Source organism: Emydura macquarii, unplaced genomic scaffold (assembly GCF_026122565.2).
Source record: "Emydura macquarii macquarii isolate MOO-44397 ecotype Brisbane River unplaced genomic scaffold, CSIRO-AGI_Emac_v2 contig_1253, whole genome shotgun sequence".
Taxonomy (NCBI): domain Eukaryota; kingdom Metazoa; phylum Chordata; order Testudines; family Chelidae; genus Emydura; species Emydura macquarii.
Window position 1 is genome coordinate 100,951,932 of NW_027131390.1, and position 20,759 is coordinate 100,972,690.

The following is a 20,759-nucleotide window of genomic DNA, read 5'->3' on the forward strand; positions in this document are numbered from 1 at the left end:
ATTGAATTCCTGAATCCAGTACTTTTCCTTAGCCTCTCAGAAAAGACCAAGATAGTTAGTTTGTTGCTGTAAGAGTATAAAAAGGCACTACTGCTTTCTAAAAAGCTGCAATGTTGTACTACAATAAAAACATTGCTGAGAGAGCCTAATGTCTACATGCACAAGATGAAGTTTAGGTCCAAGGTAGACTTTCTGAAGATGCTTTAGTCATCCTTATAGAGAGGGAGCTCCTGAGGTAGTATGTGAGGCATCATTCATATCAATATTGAAGCTGTTTAGAATAATGAATTATGTTGATTAATAGACTTGATAGCAGCATCATGAATTGAGTGGAAGACAGCAGAGCAATCTGCATTCACTCCTGAAATTTGTCGTCTTGGGTTTGTGTCCACACTTACGGGAAGATAGTAAGGGCTTGATTTTGCCACTGTCTGATCACTTACATTGTGGAAATAGGCATAAAACACTATCAACTCAGTCACTATTTTACATTCATTCAGTATATTGTAAGTGATTGGCCGCTGACTTGCTAGTCTTTTTACAGTAAATTGGACAGTGTCAGTGCTGAAGGTATAAAGAAAGTAGTGAAGAATCAGGCCCTGTATGTTCATTGTTGGTGTGAGGCCTTTCTTACATCTGAAGTTAAATCCAGGACTTGCACCCTGCTCATTTGGGGGGGTGGGAAGAGGGTGTACTCTATATCTACATGAAACAGTGCTGATTCAAACCCTCATCTTTAGATCATCTCATGGTAAAAATGATAATTTTGATAGAACTGGGAGGAGGGTTCACTAAACTGACAGTCCCTTTGACACTACATAACATGTGAAAATTAAAATTTACACAAAGGATGAGCCAGTTATTGATCAGTTCGATTGTGCTTAGACACAGCACAGCTGTGCATTAAAAATGTATCGCAATGGCTTTTTAAACAAATCGTCCCTGTCAGTACCTTGTCGACTGCCGCAAAGGCAGCTTGGCAAAATTTTCCATACCGTTTAGCTGGCTACATGCGTAAAGGAATAGGGCTGTGGAGCTTTCTAATCATGATTGCAGAAGGTTGTCCCCCTTTTCAATAACCTTACACAGCCACATGATTTTCATGCAGAAGTTATATAAATAAAATGTATTTATGGGTATTTTGTCTTCTCCCCCACTCATGAACATGGAGTGATAGGTACTTCTAAAGAAAACTCTGAATTATCCCTGCAAGGCCTGTTGCAAGGCAGATTAAGATCCCTTCTAAGAACTAGCATATAGCTTTCTAGCCCCAGTGCTCTACAGTGCACAGTGAGTTTATGCTCACTTCCTTACCCCTAACTGTTGCATATATTAAGAAATAGTCATAGGAATTATTTTTGAGTTCATTGCTTTGATAAGTCAGCTACACACCACATGTGGTATGGAGAATGCAGCCATATTAAAAAGTTTAATTGTGGCATTGATGCACCACTTGCAAAAAATACTCTGCTTCTGTTTAGATCCCTTTGCCTGTCTTGACTATTTAAGTTGTAAGCTTTTCACAACAGGAAGCATCAGGCAAGGAGTGTAGAAGGCCTCATATAATTAGGTCTTGAGCTCCAATAATGGCTCTAGGCATAATCCTCACAGTCTTCAAAGCTGTGGCTAGGTTGCTAGAAGCGGGTACAGGTGCTTCCTGGTGCCACTCTCTCCCTTGACTACAGACACATAGTTTAAGAAGGTATTCATTTCTAGGTAAGATTTAGGCTAGGGTAGTGATAATTGACAAGATGTATACAGTGGGAGGTTTTTCCTTAAGAGGAAAAAAAAAAAACTCTCCAGAAAGAGTAATAGGCAAAAGGGACAGCAATTTCAACTGTGAAGAGTTAAATGATTCTGTAAGATTAGTGAAAAGGCACATCTCATGCTTGAGGCATTTACTAGATTTTGCTACATTGCAGTTATAGAGATTTGATTATTTAAGTTATTACAACAGATTGGTAATTGAGGCATAAGATGGCAGAAAGGAACGATAGAAGATGCCAGTTGGCATTCCCATTTCAGAAAAGTAGTTAGACTAAATAGTGACTTCAGTGATTTAGAATGCTTTTAAGACTTGGCCTGGCCTTCTTATTCCTCCAAGACATTGTTCATACTCAGATTTCAAATCAAGTATGAAGGCAGGAGAGCAAACACAACATAAGTTCTATTTGCAAGCAGTTTAACTGTACTTCATAAGCAAAGTGACAGAGGAAGTTTTGGGGGCTGTTGAAAATATAAAATAATTTAGCACTTCCCTCAGCCTGACTTATAAGCATGTAATAGATACTTTAGTAACAGAAGTTAGGAACCTCCAATATAAAATCTGGCAAAGGTTGAACAGTTCAATACATTTTTGCAAAATGGTTGGAAAGTGAATTTCACCAATGTAGCTTGTTAACACTTTGGAAACAGCTGATAAAACATGCTTTGATTCACTGGCCAGGGATTTCTAGATTGTCAGTTTTAGAATACATTCTCTATTTACAGTATGCTAATAGTTTTGTCCCTAAAACAGACTTTAATCAATTTAATTTAATCCATATCTGAATTCACAAGAGATTTTCCCAGTGCCAGGGTAGCATTTTGAAGGGAGACAATAGTAGCTGTAGGTTGCAGAGAAGCCAGGACAGCTGAGCTGTCAAAGTAGGTCTCCCTCACTTTGAAGGTTCATTGTTATATACAGAGTGGGAGAGTTGACAATGTAATATAGTAGCATTAGACAAGTCACATGCAGTTAAGTTTAATCCCCTACTTCACATGTATGAGTACATAGCAAGACTATTACTGCAGCAATCCTTAGGGAAAGGTTTTGGGGGTTTTTTGCACACAAGTGTGCATAGGCCTCCTACCACCAAATCAATATCAAATATTCTTTTCTCATTCAGTTTTGGTCATCTGCTTTATTTTATAATTATAAGTTGTGGACAGCTAGTATAAGTTGAGTAACAGAAATTGAAATTTCTCTCAGCTAAGCATGTCCTCCCACTATGTGCTGGTACTATAATCCCAACAAGTTTTTCCTGGACAAGATAGTTAATTTTCCACCCTTTCATTTTGATTTTGTAAAGGCAATTGAATGCTGAGATCTACAGATAATTTCCTACCATGAATGCTAGCACTAACAGATATCTACAGCATCTCATGCAGACAGGTAATTCTTTTAAATTATTCATATTTATGCAACATATTCTTAAGAGGATAGTAGGATCAAAAGCAGCAAGTACAGAAACTCATAAAATTCACATTAAGTTGCACAATCATTCTGAAGGTTTACAAGTTCACATAATCTTCCTTAAGTGTTCTCAGGAGCATGTAGCTAAATAAGATCCCAAGTAACTGAGAGGGGAGGAAAAAAAAAAAAGAGAGATTAAGCTTGACCTTGATGGTATTTAAAAGTTACTTTTAAACAGTCTACCCCTAAGTTTTAATGGATCCATTGTTAGGAGGAAAAGACCACCTTACTGCTGACAGGATTCACTAATACTTCTTGAGCTAAAAGAATCCTTTTTTGCCACAGCAGTGATGCTTAGAACACTTGTCCAGATTTGACATGCTGTCCAGTGAGGAACAGCAGTGCACATGTTGGTCAAAACATGATCAGTGCTTTCTCAGCCCATAGACAAGGGGAATCAGTCAGTCATCACAAAGCAAGGGTGAAGTAGACCAAGTTTAAAGAGACTTGGTTCTTTCACAGGGTTAAACACTTACTATCCAGTAACTTAAGTGCTAATTTAAGTCAGTTTAATTTATTCCACCACAATATTTCAGATACTGAACCTTGTGCTTCTTCCCATCTTTCATTTACATGAGGACAAGACTGAACTCAAGAAGCAGCTACACATTTACCTGTGCAAATCCAACACTTATGCCAACCCCTCCAATATGAGCAATATGTTCTTCAGCCCACTTCTTCAGCTTTTGAACGCATCCCTGGGGTGGGGAAGAATGTTTATTAATTATTGCATGGGGCAAGTACATTGGATTCCAATACCTATAACAGTAGAAAGTGAACTGTATACAAATACAGTAACCCTTTTTGGAAGATCCATTACAATGGGTGAGCAACCAAATTGCACCATTCATGATAAAAGATAATCCAAGCTTTGTTGCAATTCCAGCTGATCAAATTTTGTTAAAGATACTTGTCTCTTGCAAGCCATCTGTTCTTGGACAATATGTAACATAGTAATGAAGGCTGCAATTTCAAATATACACATTTTTATTGTTCATTGAGAATTTTACTACTGCTACCTAGGAACACCACAGTGTTTAAATTGAAAGAATTATTGCATAGTTAGGAAAGAAAACGTGACACAGCTGGGGGGGGGGAGGGTGGAGAAGGAAAAAAGTCAGAGGGTCACCCAGCCAAAATCTCATGTTTGGATTAACAAAAACAGAAACAGTAGCATGAACAGAGACGCTAGATCTTGTGGACTCAGCACAGACCAAAGTACAAAGTTATATTACAGCAGCCAGAACCAAATGCCGTTGCAAGCCAGCAACGCTTCCCAAGCTCACTCTGTACACAAGAGCTTTTATTGCTTGTTACCTCTAGCTGCTTCAAATAGCATCATCATGTTTGTTTCCTCCATGCCTGTTTCACTCTCCCAATATAGGCTAGCGCTGAAAAATGAGATGAATTCTTCACTTCAAATATCTTTGGTATATAAAATATTTTCTTTAAGAGTCTTTGCCTAGATTTAGGATTTCTGATGTCAGTTTAGTTGTGAAGCAAGATACTACACCTTCCCTACGCAAGTCTGGATGAGGGGGGCAAGTGAGCAGTAGTTTTACTGATAATCCCACAAGGTTGTGGACAGCATTGCTCAAGTATTTCACAGGGACAGAAAGACCAAATCTCTCTTTATTCTACTTTTATCGTTATATTGGTATTAAGAGAATACGTGTTACATAGTCACCTCCCCCCCCTCTAAAAAGGTTCACCTGCACTTTCAGCCATAGCTAATATACTTGTGGACCTTTCCCTTTATGGAAGAGGAAGGACTGTTCTATGGTTAGGGTTCTAGCCTAGGAGTTGGGTTCAGTTCCTGTCCCCCACCACAGACTTCCTGTGTGGTCTTTGGCAAATCGCTTTCTCTGTGCTGCAGTCTCTCCCCTCTCCAAATCTGTAAAATGGGGATAGTGGTAATTCCCTACTTCACAGAAGTGAAGCGAAGATAACAATATTAAGATTGAGAGGCACTCAGACTACAGTAATGGGGGTATTCAGATACTATAGACAGATTTGTTCTAAAGGAATGCTTACCTATTCTTATGAAACAGCCAGCTACATTCTAGACAGGAGGCTGAAGGCATAGTTTTAGTTACTTAAAAGTCTCCCCATTGAAGGCTACAAGAGCATTCTGACAGGCTGGCATCACATGCTGCCTAGTAAGAGAATTAGTTGCTAGAATTTAGAAATAGTTAAGATACCTGTTGGTTAATGTTAGCAGCATCGTTGCTTAGATTCGTTCCACAACTTTTCGTTATTATCTTGCAGCAGCTGTTTGGAACAGCTGAATTGAGAGATCCAAATGTAGTATTGAACCAGTCAGTGTAGTTCTGAGCACCACAGCACTGGAACTGGAACAAAGTGTAAGAAGTGAACGTGCTATTTTAAGCAAAGAGATTTCTGCTACAATGATTTTTGTAGCACCCTGAGCCCAAGGCAGAGAGCTCTCTTTGGAAGGACTTCAGAGCTGTTCAGAATATTACAAAAGCAGCAAGTTAGCAGAGATGCCAAGTTACCTTCCAGCCAGTCCACATACATGGCCTACTTCCCATTGAGATTGCTAAGAAGGGCCTGGCCACACTGTTAAATGAAACTTATTGAGAGAGTTTGTCAGAAGTCATTGCCTTCCCTTTGTGATTTTAGCTTTGTGAAATACCCTTTAGACTTGGTTGCACTATTCTTTGCTAAAATTGTGTTAGATTGTTTTTGCGTGTTTCTTTTGACTAGATCTTCATTGAGAACTCTATAGGTTGTTGAATGATCATCAATTATAACTGAATGAGAGAGTTCAGATTCATGCCAGCATGAGGCAAAGATGTTGGATTTCATATGCTATTGGTTTGAACACACATTAGTTGGGTTTAGTTGGTTAAACCCCAAACCTTGACTTGTTTTCTAACCCTTCTGGAGGAAGCAAAGTTAAGAGTGCCACTAGCCTGCAAGTCTAGATTTTGGCTAAATAATAGAGCCCTAAGTTAGACATGTGCTAGATACAAAGAGCATCTTTTTAAATATGATTTAAGTTAGTCAAATGGTCTTGTTTGGTGATCTCCTTTGGGAAAAGAACTCTCCCACCTCATTCTTTTACTTCGGCACAGTTACACATTTCTAATGCTGTTGTATCAGCCCAAAGAAGCTAAACTAAACAACTAGGATCATATAGTTTGAGTAGAAGCAGATTCTATACTTAAATTTCATTAACAGACTAACCAAAGCCAGAGATACATCTCTTATGAAGGAAGCAAGCAGAGCAAATTCTTGGGTTTTAGGTTAAGAGAAAGGTGGAGAACCCCCAGAAGTGACAGACTCCATTTTTATTTGCCCTCAAAGCAATACAATACAAACAGAGCTATAGTAAATTCCTCTATTCATTGTAGCATAGGAGAGATCACTTACATTCTCCTGTAGGTTGTCTACCTCTCTGGTTATTTGAGAGTCTCGGTTATATTTGTCAAGAGTCTTCAGGAAGCCTCTCAATAGGTTGTCATGCAGCTGTAAGTAAATTAGAATTGGTTAAACTGTGAACAAGTTCCTGCACACTACATTCTCCTGGACCCACACTAAGTGTCATTTGTGTGGTGAAAACACTTTGCCAGAAATGGCAACATTAACTAGAGAGTGGTATTAAACAATAAGTGATCTTTGAAAACCCACTAGGAGACTTTGTATCAAACCCAATATTTGCATTTAGAACCTTTCACATACAAATTCCAAGATCAGACATTTAAGTTGAACGATTAGCCAGACATTCCTGTCTCTGTACTGTTAGCCATATTTAAGTGTAAGTGCCAAGTCAAAAAAAGGACTTCTTCCAAGATAAATTTCTCCAGTATAGATCCCTAAATGCTTGTTATTGCTATACACAAGACATTAGTCATGGCACAGACCATTATATGCATTTTGGACTATTATGTAGCACTGATGGCATAGTAAGTTCAGTTTCTGCTAGTGAGGCCTCCTGTGGACTCGTCTCTTTGCACCCCATTCCCAGCAGTTGGTTCACTGAGCACCTTTAAGCTCAGCTTCAGAGCATTCTATTGAGCATTGTTGTTTCCCTAACTAGGAGCACAATTCTTAAGCTACTGGAAAAGTAGTACCAATCAGTGTTACAATTACCATTACATGGCTTATGCAGTTTAAAGAAAGAAAAAAAAACCCCACCACCTTTCCAGACAGATTTAGACATGGGAGCATTGTAAAGGCTTCTGGTTTTGCTCAATCCCATAATGAATTCTGGCTACTTGACTGCTGCAGTAATACAGCCAAAACATATATTTTCATACTACCTCCTCCCAGATTCTATTTTACATTTAAAAATTAGCAGTGGTGATTTTGGACTTACAATTATGATGTTAAACTAAGTGTAAAATATTTTTCTTGGCCAAAGATACAATCTAAACATATTTACCATTAGTTTCAGGTTATCCTTATAACCCTAGGGAGTACCAGTTCTAGTTAATAGTGGAGATCAGATTTTAAGATCACCCTCACTGCCACACACAAGAAAAGCCTAGTTGAGTTCTTAGAGAAGAACTAGAATTCAGCCAATATAAAAAATGCTTTGTCTATTTTTATTTCTGCACCTTTACATTTGCTAATCTCCCACCCTGCCCCACCTAGTAGATAGTCAACTGCATGGTATAGTGTTGGGTTACCTTGAGTACTAGGTGATCCCTTTTACTTCCTCTTTAGAGGAGTTTTTCTCCATGCTGATTTATGGTTTGCACTGGGCCAAGGCTTGAAGCTCTAGGTCTACCCATCTCCCTTCTCCCACCTGCAATCTATACCAACACCAATCACTGGCAGTCTAGCATGCTGCCACCCAGCCCAGCTAGGTTTTCAGGCCAATTTTAACTACGAAGCTTTGACACAGAAACCTGTGGAGCTATTCTGCAAGTGATCATGCTAATTCTTTGAGTCTCTGCTTCCCTGATAGCAAATGGTAGCTATTGATTCAAGAACATCAACCTCATATGCAAAGGTTTCAGGTAGATATTTTAGGGTGTGGTTATAGATTGAGAGACTTGAGGTTCCATAAATTGTTGCTAAATCACCAGCTGAGCAAATTTGCTCAGGTGATGGTCCATTTGCCCTAATAAAATTCAATCTGGGATCCTAAAGTGTAGCTGTGATTTCATGGCTCACTAGGAGCAGCTATTCTGCATTTGGAATTAACTATAGTTTATGTTGCTGTATGAAGTATATTGTGTCACTCAACTCAGTCAGTTAGTCTTAACACAAAGTTTTGTTGAGCAATTAGTGTGGCTTTTTATACAAGACAAGACTGTAACCATAAACACACATTAAGCGAAGCCATGATGCCAGCTATGGTTCCTGGAAAGCATCCTGTACTTACAACTTCTCACATTAAGAAAGTGGGGCATTTTATAGCACTACACATACTTTAAGAAGTTTCCACACACCTACCTTTTCTCTGCAAGCATAGGCAGATATGCCAACTATGATTTCAATCGAAAAGATAATCATCAGCATGCCTGTGAACTAACAACAGTAATTTCAGGTCACATTCATCTTCTCACAATGCACAATTAGTGCATACTCTTGTTTTAGATTAATCCAACCAAACACATCACTAGTCAGTGTTACATATAGTATAATCAAGTGGCACTGGCACCTTTATTTTGGCTTTATTTTTCCTCACACCATCCTACAGTCCAATTTTAATCTATATACAATTGGAAGATCTACTCCAGGAAATGTAATCTTACGGAGCCAACCGCACTACATCCATTATGGCCAAGTCACTTCTGGCAGTAATAACTATGGTAACAAATTTGACTGGCTTACTTGTATCTTAAGTAGCTAGGTTGAGGGGGCTTGAACACATCTAGAAAGATTAGTAAAATCTGCTGTAGTTAGTGCAACTCAGCAAATATTCTGGGGGAATGTGTAATTGTCTACAGTCAAATTTGTCTCAACTGCACTTAATTAAGTTGTGGTATGTGTTATACATTAATATTTTAAGTTACTAGATGGCCTTAGAGGACTGCATTGTATGCATTCAGTCTTCACTTTTTAAAAAATAAATAAATAAATAAAGGTAAATTGTGACCAGATGCTGGGCACAATTAACATTAACGAACACAAGGAAAAGAAAACCAGTTACAGAATATTTAGGCAAGATAGATGTATTCAAATTGGCAGGGCCTGATGAAGTTCACCTGAGAGTACTTAAGGAACTAGCTAAAGCAATCTCAGGACCATTAGTGATTGCCTTTGAAAATGCATGGAGGATGAGTGAGGTCTCAGAGGACTGGAGAAGGGGAAACAGTTCTTCTCTTTAAAAAGGGTAACAGAGGACCCAGAGAAGTATAGACCAATCAGCTTAACTTCCATACTTTGAAAGATATTGGAACAAATTATTGAACAAATTTGTAAGCACCTAAAGGATAACAGAATTTTAAAGGAAAAGTGAAACAGATTTTTTCAAGAACAAATCATGCCAAACCAATTTAGTTTCCTTTTTTGACAGGGTTATTGGTCTAGTGGAAAGCTATAGATGTGATTTATCTTGATTTTAATAAAGCTTTTGATAGTCCCACATGCCATTCTCATAAGAAAACTAGGGAAACATTGTCCAAATGAAGTTATTATAAGAACGTGAGTGTACAACTGGTTGGAAAAAAAAAAAAAAAAAAAACATACTTCGAGCAGTTATCAATGTCTGTGTCAAGCTAGAAGGAGAGATCAAGTGCAGTGCCACAGGGGTCCATCCTGGGTCCAGTACTATTTAATATTTTCATTAATTACTTCAATAATGGAATGGAGCATAAGTTTAAGATCTGCAGATGACACCTATTCTGGAGGGAGACAGTGGCAAGCACTTTGGAGGACAGGATTGAATTTAAAGTGACCTTGACCATTTTGCAGGAGGGGGGAAAACAACAAGATGAAATTCAATAGAGTCAAGTTTAAAGTACTAGGAAAGAAAAAGACAACCAACTGCACAGCTAGAAAGTGTGGAATAACGGGCTAGCAACAGTACTGCAGAAAAGGATCTCAGAGTTATAGTGGATCATACACTGAATACAAGTCAACCAGTGATACGCAATTGCAAAAGAAAGGCTAATATTCTGGGCTGTATTGACAAGAGTGTCGCATGTAAGACACTGGAGGTTATTGTTCTGCTCTACTTAACAAGGGCAAGGCCTCAGCTAGTGTACGGTGTCCAGTTTTGGGCACCCCATTTTAAGACATGAACAAATTGGAGAGTCTAGAGAAGAGCAACAAAGGGATAAAAGGTTTAGGAAACCTGACCTATGAAGAAAGGTTAAATAAAACTGGGCATATTTAGTCTTTAGAAAAGGAGACTAAACAGGGATCTCATAAACAGCTCATAATATAGTCGAAGGATTATCTAGAGAACTGTGATCAATTACTCTCCATGTCCACTGAAGAAAGTAGTAACGTACTTAATCTGCAGCAAGGGAGATTTATCTGAGGGCTTGTCTACGCTGCGTGGCTCTGTTGATGCAACATACACAAGTTCAGTTATGCAAGTAACGTAACTGAAGTTGACATACCTTACATTGAGTAGCCACGCTGTCTTCACTATGCTGTGTTGAGGAGAGACATCTCCAATCGACAGTTTATGCGTCTCGTTCTGGTGGAGTACTGGAGTTGATGGAAGAAGCACTCAGTAATTGATTGTGCAGGTCTTCACCAGACCCGCTCTATCAATGCCATTGCATCAATAGCTGCAGTGCTGACAGAGCTGTTCAGTATAGACAAGCCCTGAGATATTAGGGAAAACCAAACTATAAGAGTAGTTAAGTTCTGGAATAGGCTTCCAAGGAAGGTTGTGGAATCCTCATCATTGAAGGTTTTTCAAAACAGGTTAGACAAACATCTGTCAGGGATGGTCTAGGTATGTTCTGTCCTCCTGCCCCAAGACAGAAGGACAGGGGAGGTGGACTAGATGACCTCTCAAAGTCTCTTCCAGCCTTACATTTTTATGATTTCATGGCAACTTTCACCACCAAAGGCTCCTAAGCAGATCAGAAGGTGAACTATTCTGAAAGCGATGGAAGTTTGCATTTGGCCCTATATCACTAAATCTACTGTACTGACATGAAGCCATCCCTAAGACAAGGGCAGCTGCATGCTGTTAAAACACTATAGATGGCATGTTCAACAGCTGTCAGTGCTGTCCTAATTCTACTCCCATTGAAGTTTAGTCTGGTCACTTTTGAAAGTGCCATTTTACATGGTTCTACAGGAAGACTATTGCATCCAGGTGCAATTGCAGTGGAAATGTGGCCAAAATCCAACTGCATTCTGCCTAATCTTCCAAGAGACACTGTGTAACTGCTCATTTAAATGCACATACACGACAGCAGGAGAAGCCACATTAAGCCAACTAGGAAAGACATTTTGCTCTTCCGTCAGGCAGGTCTCCTGGGCTTCTTCATGAATCCAATGATTCTCACTTCATCAACTCCAACATTTAGGTTCCTGTTCTGGCAGTGAAACAGCAAAGCAACAAGTTTACCCATCTGTGAAGTGGGAACAAAACTAGACCTAACTCAGAAAGGTGCTGGAAGACAAACTTTTGCAGGGACTAGGAGATGACTGGATGAAAGGTGCTATGTCTATATTTTTAAGGTTTTTCAGGTCTGGTCAAAACAATTACTGCTCTAGAGATTGGCAGAGGAAGCCGATCTTTGGAAATAGTTGCATTAATAAAGTGTAAGGAGGTTAGTTTCTTGGGTCAGGAGGATTAAGGCTGATCATACTCCGGTTAAGACACACTAGCATAAGCAGTACACATATTGTTACATATTTGGAAGGTTACGGTTTTGCAGATTTTTAGTTTTTAGTTTAGTTACTCCAATAGCTGCTTGAAGATTCAGATCACTGAGGATTTTGGTTGTTCCCACTCACTTCTGTTAGATAATGGCAGGTAAAGCAAATCATAATGAATGCATTCCTATGCTCTTTCTCATGGCTGATCAAATCCGGTGATGTTGTCACTACAGCATAGTTGTCTGCTATTATGGCAGACGTCTAAAATACCAGGTATCTTTTGGGAGGAGTTACAAGAGTCTAGGTTTAACTCTTGTGGCTTTATGCATATGAATGTTACAACCTCTCCCTTTCCTTCCTACCTTGCAAATATCCCCCGCAGGAGTGGTTCTGTTTCCTGCTTAATTCCAAGGTCTTTGCAGTCAGCCAATTTGATTCTTATTGGAGTAAGATACTCTTGGTTACCCATTGGAGTGGTCAAAGATTCAGAAGATAGTAGTTTGCTAACAAGCTAGCCATAGGCATATGGATGCCATTATCTGCTAAAGTCCAGGAACCCCATATTTCTAAAACCACATTTCCCGCAAAAAATTATTATTTAAATAACACTAATTTCCTTGAGAGGAAGCGAGGTTTGAGTATTTGGGGCCCAAACCCACAAAGGCTTCCACAGCTCTCTTGAGAGCGTAAGGAACTATATTTGCTGGCCAGTGTTTAAGGTACTTAAGACACACTGTTCAAAAGAAATTTAAGATACAAAGTTTTCATGTAACTAGAAATTGTAGCTGTTGCATGTAATACAATAGCTGACATTTGACTTGTTTGTCCCAGAAAGAAGGTTTACAACTCACTATTTCAGAAGCTGATTTGGCTATATCTATAGGTCTGCTGCTTCTATTGATTTGCAGGGCTTAGAAGGTCTAATCTCACTAACAGACGTACTCAATTTATAGTGGCATTAGTAGGAAGAGACACTATAATAGGCAGAAAAGGAACTGCAAAATGGTAAACCCAGTATACTGAGAGTCAACAAGAGGAGGAAAGAAGTAACCCAGTATCTTGCATATTGTTATAGTCAACAGGATTTTTTAAGTATAAAAATAGCCCTTGAAATCAATGGGCAACATCAACGTCTGTACAGGCCACTGTGCACATTGTTCTTGAAAGCAGAACTGCACATTGGTTTCAATGGAAAGTTGTGCTAGAAGAACTATGACAAAGAGATGTATCCCCAGCATCTGAATTACCACTTAGCACATGGAAAAAGTTCCCCCACTTAAGAGGATTAACCCAAGTAGGCTGAAGCTTTTCAAGCTTTGAATAAATATGGATTTGGGAGTTCACTGACAGTGGCAAATTTGCTGCCGTCAGACCAATCTATCTGGATCGATTGAGCGGTGAAGACCCACTCAGTCGATCCGGAAGTCGATTCAATTAAGCCACCTCCTCAAAAGGTGCAGTGTAATGGAGACTGCATGCAGAAGAGGATTTAGGAAGTCAATGTAAGTTACCCAAGCTACTTTGCATAGCTTGCTTAACTCTTGTCGACTGCCGCCAAATTTCTCCATAAGCATAGACCAGGCCTAAGTTGAACGTTTTAGAGACAGTCTTTTAGAAGCTAACTTTTTGTTATCATATCCCACTAGAGTAACACTCAGAATCTGGGTAGCCCTGCAACTGGAATAAGGAATATGTTCTCCAAAACTTAGCCCCTTCACACTCATAAGCACAGGCAAGTCAGTTCCCAAACAGGTTACATTGGGCATGAAAGACTTTGTTTCACTCCACTTCATAGTACAACCTTACCCTCGAGATATTTGTAAACCAACATCAGATGCATCAGTGTTAGAAGGCCAGTGTGGACAATGCAGACGTGAGTATGTGGGGTTCAGCAAAGTACCATCAACACACAGCAACTGCTTCCACCCTGTTGCTTAAGGAAGATTTCTTTAATCCCTGAAATTTACACTCTAGAGCCCACAGACAAGACACCAAGTTAGAGAGAGAGGTTTACCAGTTTGGTCATCGTATGACTTGATTTCAGAATAGCGATTGCACCAAAGGCTGAGATGGAGATGATCACACCGCCAACAATGGTGATAATCACAGGGACACCAGAAGAGGCTTCATTCATGACCATGAAAGTTTCATGGAGTTTCATCTGGACAGCGACTCCTATGCACATGAGCACAACCCCAGAAACCTGGAGGGGGGGGGGGAGGGGTAAGATAGCAAAGTTTTTCACATAGGAACAATCTGAATGATCAAAGATGCTTTATCAAGATGTGGCTCCCAACAGCCATCAGCCCACTAAAGAGACTAGAAAATAGGAGTCCTCTTTGAAGAGATTTTACTTGTTGGTATACCATGCTATTTGTTCAAGGCAATAGTCACAGTAGTTTCCAGCTCTACAATGAGATCTATCTCCATGTAGATTCCATGGACGTCTTTTATTTGGGGGTGAAAGGGGAAGAAACAGGACCTCCAGGTCTACTTCTGGCTAGGTCTGTCTACACCTTCAATGCCGAGTCAACTCCTCTAGACTAGGGCAGGATAGGGAAATTCCTCCTGTTATACAGCAAGTATCCTTCCAACAAGAAGCACCTTTAACCAGATCTGGAGATTGTCCCTTACAGTCTGTGTGGAAAGAGAGAAGACTCTAAAGAATATTTATATTTGAGACATACAATAGCTGATTAAGTCCTCCTGTCTCAGCCCAAAGTCAGACTTGCACCTAACAAAAAGATTCTTTTAAAAAAAAAAAAAAAAAAAAAAAAAAAAAAAAACACCACCACATTAGGTTTATATGTAAGGCTGTGGTAATATCATATGAACTTTCAGCTCACTTCTGGGAAAACCTCTGCCAAGATATCACTGTTTAAAGTTTACATATGATTAGTTCCACATTAACTAGTTAGTAGCACAAGCCAAACAAGGCTTTTTGATGCTGTTTGCTAATCAAACTCAACTCTTGAGAAATAAGTAGATCAAGCTTTAATACACAATTTAAAATAGATTAGCTTCATTTTCCCCTGTATTGGGGGGTGTGTGGAAAAAAGTACCTTCCCAATAGTCTTGAATCCTCTATCATTTGGGTTAAGGGTTGATAAAGCTTTTGGAAGCCACTCATTTACCAACAAGTTATGAAGGATAAAGACAAAAAGACTTATCCTAGACAAGCAGTTAACTGAACACATCAAACAAACAAACCAACCAACCACACATAGCATACCACCTCCAAGATACATTTTAACACACAAACAAAAAGAGAGATCCTTGCTACAGGAGTCACTGAAATGCTAGAGCATCACTATTGTAAAACATAGCACTTTGTATCATTACTATACGCACAAAATTGAGATAATACAGACACCTACAAACCCATAGTTACATAGCAGTCTTACTTAACCAATAGAATAATAATAAAAAAACAGTTAGGGGAACTAATCTTTTAAAAAAAAAAAAAATTTAAACCCCACACTCCAAAATAACCAACAGGTGACTACATAGGATGTGAAGAGCTATTAAGACTTGATAAGGAATTCCTATTACACACTTCAAAATTAATCTATGTGATATGTGACAACATTCATTTAAGAACTTTATATTACCAAACTACAAGACATACATAAAATATTTTTTACTTTATTCATCACTGGGATGTAAATAGTTTTTCAAATAAATTTTAAAAAAAATCAAGATCTAAACAAGATTAAACCAAAGCCAGTTCAAAAGATAATAAAAATCTTACCCAATAAAACAAGCCTAAAAAACATAAACAAACTTTAATTAATAGTAGCTTATTGCTAGAATCCATCTTTCTCATTTTGCTAGCTAACTACTAAGCTATTCCTACCAGAAACAGCACTAGAGACAGAAATAAAGTTTCTGATGTGGGCTTCTAATTGCCACACTTGTCAGCAATTAAAATCTAATTCTCCTCTTATTGGCAAATTTCAATTACATTAAAGACCCACAGGTATAATTGTTAAGGACCACATTCAGATACACTTATTCACATCGAATAGGCCTTACTTCTTCGGTACCCCCATTGATTTCAGTGGGCATACTCAAGGAGTAAGATACTACATGTGGAGAGAAAGGCTATCAGAATTTGTCCTTGTGTACTAGCTACACACAAAAGGCAACATGGGGTCCAAGAAAACCAGACGTTTTCATTTTAAAGGTGCAATGGGAAGTATTTCCATTTGTTTCTCCCTGCAACGTGAGATGCCCTCTAGAAACTTGAGAACTGCATTTTTAACCAGCTTGTCTATTTCCATTAGGAACATATTGATTTGGACCTCCAGTTCTGATAAAGCAGAAGGCAGCCAGATTTGTTTTCATTTCATTGTCTTGTGGGTGCAACAGGAGCATCAGTGATAAAAGCAGAGTTCAGGGAAGAGTCTGTGACATAGCTGTTGCACGAAACAGGGTGAGTCTTATCTAAATGAAATCCATCAAAACCTGAAAGAAAATTATTTTGCACTTCTGTAAAGCAGACCCCAGGATCTCAGGTTCAACACCGACAAAATGAGGAATACACAGTAGCCATCTGTGAAAACTTTGGTTTATGGGTGGGATCCTTCACGGGACTTAAGCATTGCAATGCATAGCATCACAGAACCTAACTTTTAGGTGCCTAGAAAATCACAGGAACAACATTGAGTGCCTCAAAGCTGAATTAGGTGCCTAGGCTCCCAATGGGGATTGATAGACACCTTAAGAGTGCCATCCACAAAAGCCAGCATGCCAGGCAGGAAGCTACCTCAGCTAGCCAATGGAATACTGACCAGAGAGGTATGTGCTCAGGTCCACTCCTCTCATGGAGATAGGTGGCCAAGTCCAGGTTGCAGGGAGGCATCTATCTCTGCTTGCAATCCACTAAGAGGAACCTGTTGGCTAAACTGCTTCTTGCAGAAATGAGTTAGGTCCTGGCTCACTCTGCACAGACTGGCTGATGGAGGAGGTGTTGCCCACCTTATAATTTTTAGCCCAGTAGTTAGATCACTCACCTGGGATGTGGGAGACCCAGGTTCAATTCCCCCTTCACTATTAGAGGGGGGAAAGGATTGGAACAAAGAGTCTCCTATCTCTCAGGGAGGTGATCTAACCACTGAGCAATAGGATACCCTGGTAGGGGACACTCTCACTCTCTCCTGGTGAAGGTGTTCCACTGTAGAGAAACTAATGGGAAAGTGGCTGGCACAGGGGGACTGGCTCTACTACCTCCTAGAGGGGTGCCCCACCACTGGACTACAGAGGCATTCTCACTCCACTCTTCTTTCTCTGGCCCCACGACTGTTCCACTGTGGATACGTACTGAAATAGGGAGAACAGAGACTGCTAGGAGTGAGCAGGATCCAGCAGAGTCCTGGATGTGGGGCAAAGGTACATCTACACAGCAACTAGACACCCATGACTGCCCCTTCCCAGCAGATTCAGGCTCGCAGGACTCATGCTGCAGGGGTGTTCCACTGCTGTGTAGGCTTCTGGGCTTAGGCTGAGTCTGGGCTCTGGGACCCTGTGAGGTGGGAAGATCCCAGAGCTCATGCTCCAGCCGGAGCCTGGAAGCCTACAAAGCAATGAAACAGCCCCACAGCCCAAGCCCCATGAGCCTGAATAGGCTGGCATGAGCCAGCCACAAGTTTTTCTTTGCTGTGTAAACATATCCTAATATGCCAGCAACGAAAGGCAGGGAGTGGCCTGCTAAGGCCGGAGAGCCCCTGAGCCACCAAGGGAAAGAGTGCAAAAGTTCTCCAGGCAGGGAGGCTTGGGAGAGACCCTGAATAAATGGGGGGACAAACAGAAGGGCCAGCAAAGTTCTCCAGACATGGAATTCTAGGAGAGACCCTGAGCAAGGAGCAGAAAGGCTGCAGAGCTCTCCAGGCAAAACAGCCTGGAAGCAGGAAGAGAAATGTCTGTTTGTTGGACTTTAATTTGGGACTTTGCTTTATTTTCTGTAAATAAAGAGGGGTATTTTGACCACAGAAAAACTGTGCGGAGTCTGCTAATGGGCTCTGAAATGGGGGAAACAGAGGCAGGGTGCTGCAGAGAGACCTTTGGCCATGAGAGGGTGGTCAGGAGGTGGTTGACACTGGTTAATGCCTCCAGATGCCTGGAAGGAGGTAGCGTGCATGCTCAGAGGCAGAAACATAGATGCCTACATAACTTTTACCCTGGAAACTAAGGTGCTAAGTAAATGTAGGCACCTACAGGGTTTGGTAGGAGTTTTGCAGATCACAGTGGAGCCTAAACCTGGGACTTAATGCCTAAGCGTCTTTCTGGAGCAGGGCCTAGGTGCCCAAAGATCTAAATAGGGACCTAGTGGGATTTTCAAAATTGCCTAGTTGCCACCATTGAAATCAGCTATGTGCCTGGCTGCATCTTTAGGTACTTAAATATCTTTAAAAACTGACTCTAAATGCCTAAGTCATTTTGAAAATGGAACTTAGGTGCTTTTGAAACTCTTACCTGTATTACTACCATTCTGGGCCCTAATGAGTACAGGTGCAGTCACTAGGAGGAAATGGGAACAAATTGAGAGAAGGAAAAAAGCTGGGCTGAATATCAGGAAAATCTTCCTGACAGTGAGATGTTTTAGAACCAGGGCTAGTCTCCCAAGGATAGTCCCACCGATAGCACTATTCACCAGCATAAAGTGACACACTGGCATATGTCTTTACAAGGTCATGGTTCAGTCATATAGTTTTTTTTATTGTCTCAGATGCCTTCTCTGTAAAATGGGGATAATGATGCTTTTATACACTTTTATAAAATTCTTTGAGGTCTATGCACAAAGGGCAGGATTTTCAAAACCCTTCTGCATTGACTTAACTCCACTCCCACTGAAATCAACAGTAAAATTTCCATTAATGTCAATGGGAGCACAGTTAGACCAATGCTGAGCACTTCTGAAAATTCCTCTTCCTTCCCCCTCACAGTAAGTATTATTTAAGTGTTAAATGATATTTATTAATGATGGTTAGACTGTGCCATTAGTCACCATTTAGTGGAGCTATTGCACAAACAGTTCTTTTAATCTTTCCTCATATGTCAATTCTGTTACCCCACTGAGCATTTTTGTTGAGCATTTCCTCTGATCTGCCTCCAAAATGTCAGTGTCTTTGTGGTTAATGAGGTGCCCAGAACAGAACACAGTATTCCAGATGTAGCCACCCCACAGCCATAGAGAGGACTATTACTTCCCCATTCTGTGATGTCATGCTTCTATGTAAACAGCCCAAAAATTACACTGCTCTTTTTTGCTACCATATCACATTGCAGAGTCACAGTCCATTATGCTGTCCACTACCACGGTTAGGTCTGCTTTACCTTCATTACTTCTCAAGTTTCTTCTTCCTTCTGAATATTTATATTTCAGGGTATTTTTCTCTGGATGTATTTGTCAGGCTGTCTAGACTGGCTCACAAACTTGAGTGCCGACCTCAGGGCGAACTATTCCAAACCAGGGCACAAACCCTAACCTGGCTCTGTGTTCTATAATTAGATTTCACCAACCAAGTATCAAGTGTGAAGTCCTCAAGCACTAGAACAGCCTTAACAAGGATTCACAGACAGTCCCCTTGGGCAGTCTGATCTGTCTTGCCACCCAGGCAAGCCTGTCTTTGTGATAGATGGTCCCTTACACCAAAAACACAACAATATTCAGGTTACACCCAGTCCCAAAGGACCAGTCATTTATGCTAGGTCAGTTGTACCTTAGATCTCTTACCAAAGACAACACCTGTGGCCAATCCTGTAATAAACTAACTAAAGATGTAATAACTAGGAAAAAGAAATGAGAGTTACTTACAAGGTTAAAGCAGGGAAATATACACCCACAAATGAGTTACAGTCTTAGGTTTCAAAAGGTAAGAGAAGCTGCTGTAATATGTAAACTCTCTATGTCCTTTAGGGCTAACCCAAGCTAAGCAGCTTGGGGATCCCTTGCTTATACTAAGGCCTTGTCTACACGACAAAGATAAGTCGACCTATGTTAGGCGACTTACAGTCACTGCATTAACTACTATGGTGGCTGATGTCCACACTACCCTCCTTGGGTCAGTGTTGTGCATCCTCACCAGGAGCGCGTCCACCAACCTAGGAGGGGCAGTGTGTGGAGCTGAGAGCTCAGTCTCTCAGCTCTGCTGGCAGCAATCGGATGGGAACCCAGCTGCCCCACAGGCTCCCTTGCTCCTGGCGGGCTGCCCCGCCCACTCCCCATTTCCTGCCAGGAGCTGGGAGAAGCCACCCAAGGTATCTCCCTTCCCCATTCCCCACTGGGAGCTTGGGAAGTTGCCCAAGACTTCTCTGCTCTCTGCTGGGAGCTGGGGGAAGCTACCTAGGGCTTTTCACCCTGGAAATGGAGTGCAGCTGCACTGGCTTCTCATCCTTCACTTCTGCTCTCTGGGGGAGCCAGGCAGCCTTGTCAATTTCAGCTCAGTCGTGAAATTGGCAAGGCTGACCGGCTTCAGCCAGGAGTGGTGTCCAGCCGCCAGGCTTCTCCCTTTCCAGCACCCAGGACTTCTCACCCCACTCACAGACTGGAGCCATGAAATAGAGAAGAATGACAGCCAACAGCTGATGTAAGGAATGCAATGTCTATACTGACAAGGCTGATCTACACTGACACTGCATTGCCCTATCTACACCGACATAAGCCCTACACTTCTTGGTGAGGTGGTTTTATTATGTCAGCATAGCAGGGGAGTTACAGCGGTGGAAGAAGCATTTTTATGCTTACACCTCCACTGTT

The 20,759-nt window shown here is 40.7% G+C and overlaps 1 protein-coding gene across 2 annotated transcripts; it reads right to left on the bottom strand.

Moving 5' to 3' along the window:
* Nucleotides 1-1,635: 1,635 nt before the first annotated feature.
* LOC137153821 (tetraspanin-7-like) lies at nt 1,636-15,888 on the bottom strand. Of its 2 annotated transcripts, XM_067549623.1 has the most exons (7): nt 15,753-15,887; nt 14,016-14,204; nt 8,663-8,737; nt 6,632-6,727; nt 5,437-5,586; nt 3,850-3,933; nt 1,636-3,339 (listed from the first exon to the last, which is right to left on the bottom strand). In XM_067549623.1, exons 1-7 carry the CDS (start codon nt 15,825-15,827, stop codon nt 3,274-3,276), a joined length of 735 nt encoding a protein of 244 aa, XP_067405724.1. In that variant the 5' UTR covers nt 15,828-15,887; the 3' UTR covers nt 1,636-3,273. The 2 variants fall into 2 exon arrangements, with proteins under 2 accessions (XP_067405724.1, XP_067405725.1); XM_067549624.1 differs by lacking the exon at nt 5,437-5,586 and having other exon boundaries at nt 15,753-15,888.
* Between the last annotated feature and the right edge of the window lie 4,871 nt (nt 15,889-20,759).

What these genes read in the sequence shown, in the direction of transcription:
- LOC137153821 (XM_067549623.1), bottom strand. Translation starts at nt 15,827, where the DNA reads ATGAGAAAGATGGATTCTAGCAATAAGCTACTATTAATTAAAGTTTGT. An exon ending in TTTTAGGCTTGTTTTATTGG is followed by an intron (nt 14,205 to 15,752) that starts GTAAGATTTTTA and finishes CCCCCCCTCCAG; the next exon opens with GTTTCTGGGGTTGTGCTCAT. An exon ending in CCTATGCTTGCAGAGAAAAG is followed by an intron (nt 6,728 to 8,662) that starts GTAGGTGTGTGG and finishes ATTTACTTACAG; the next exon opens with CTGCATGACAACCTATTGAG.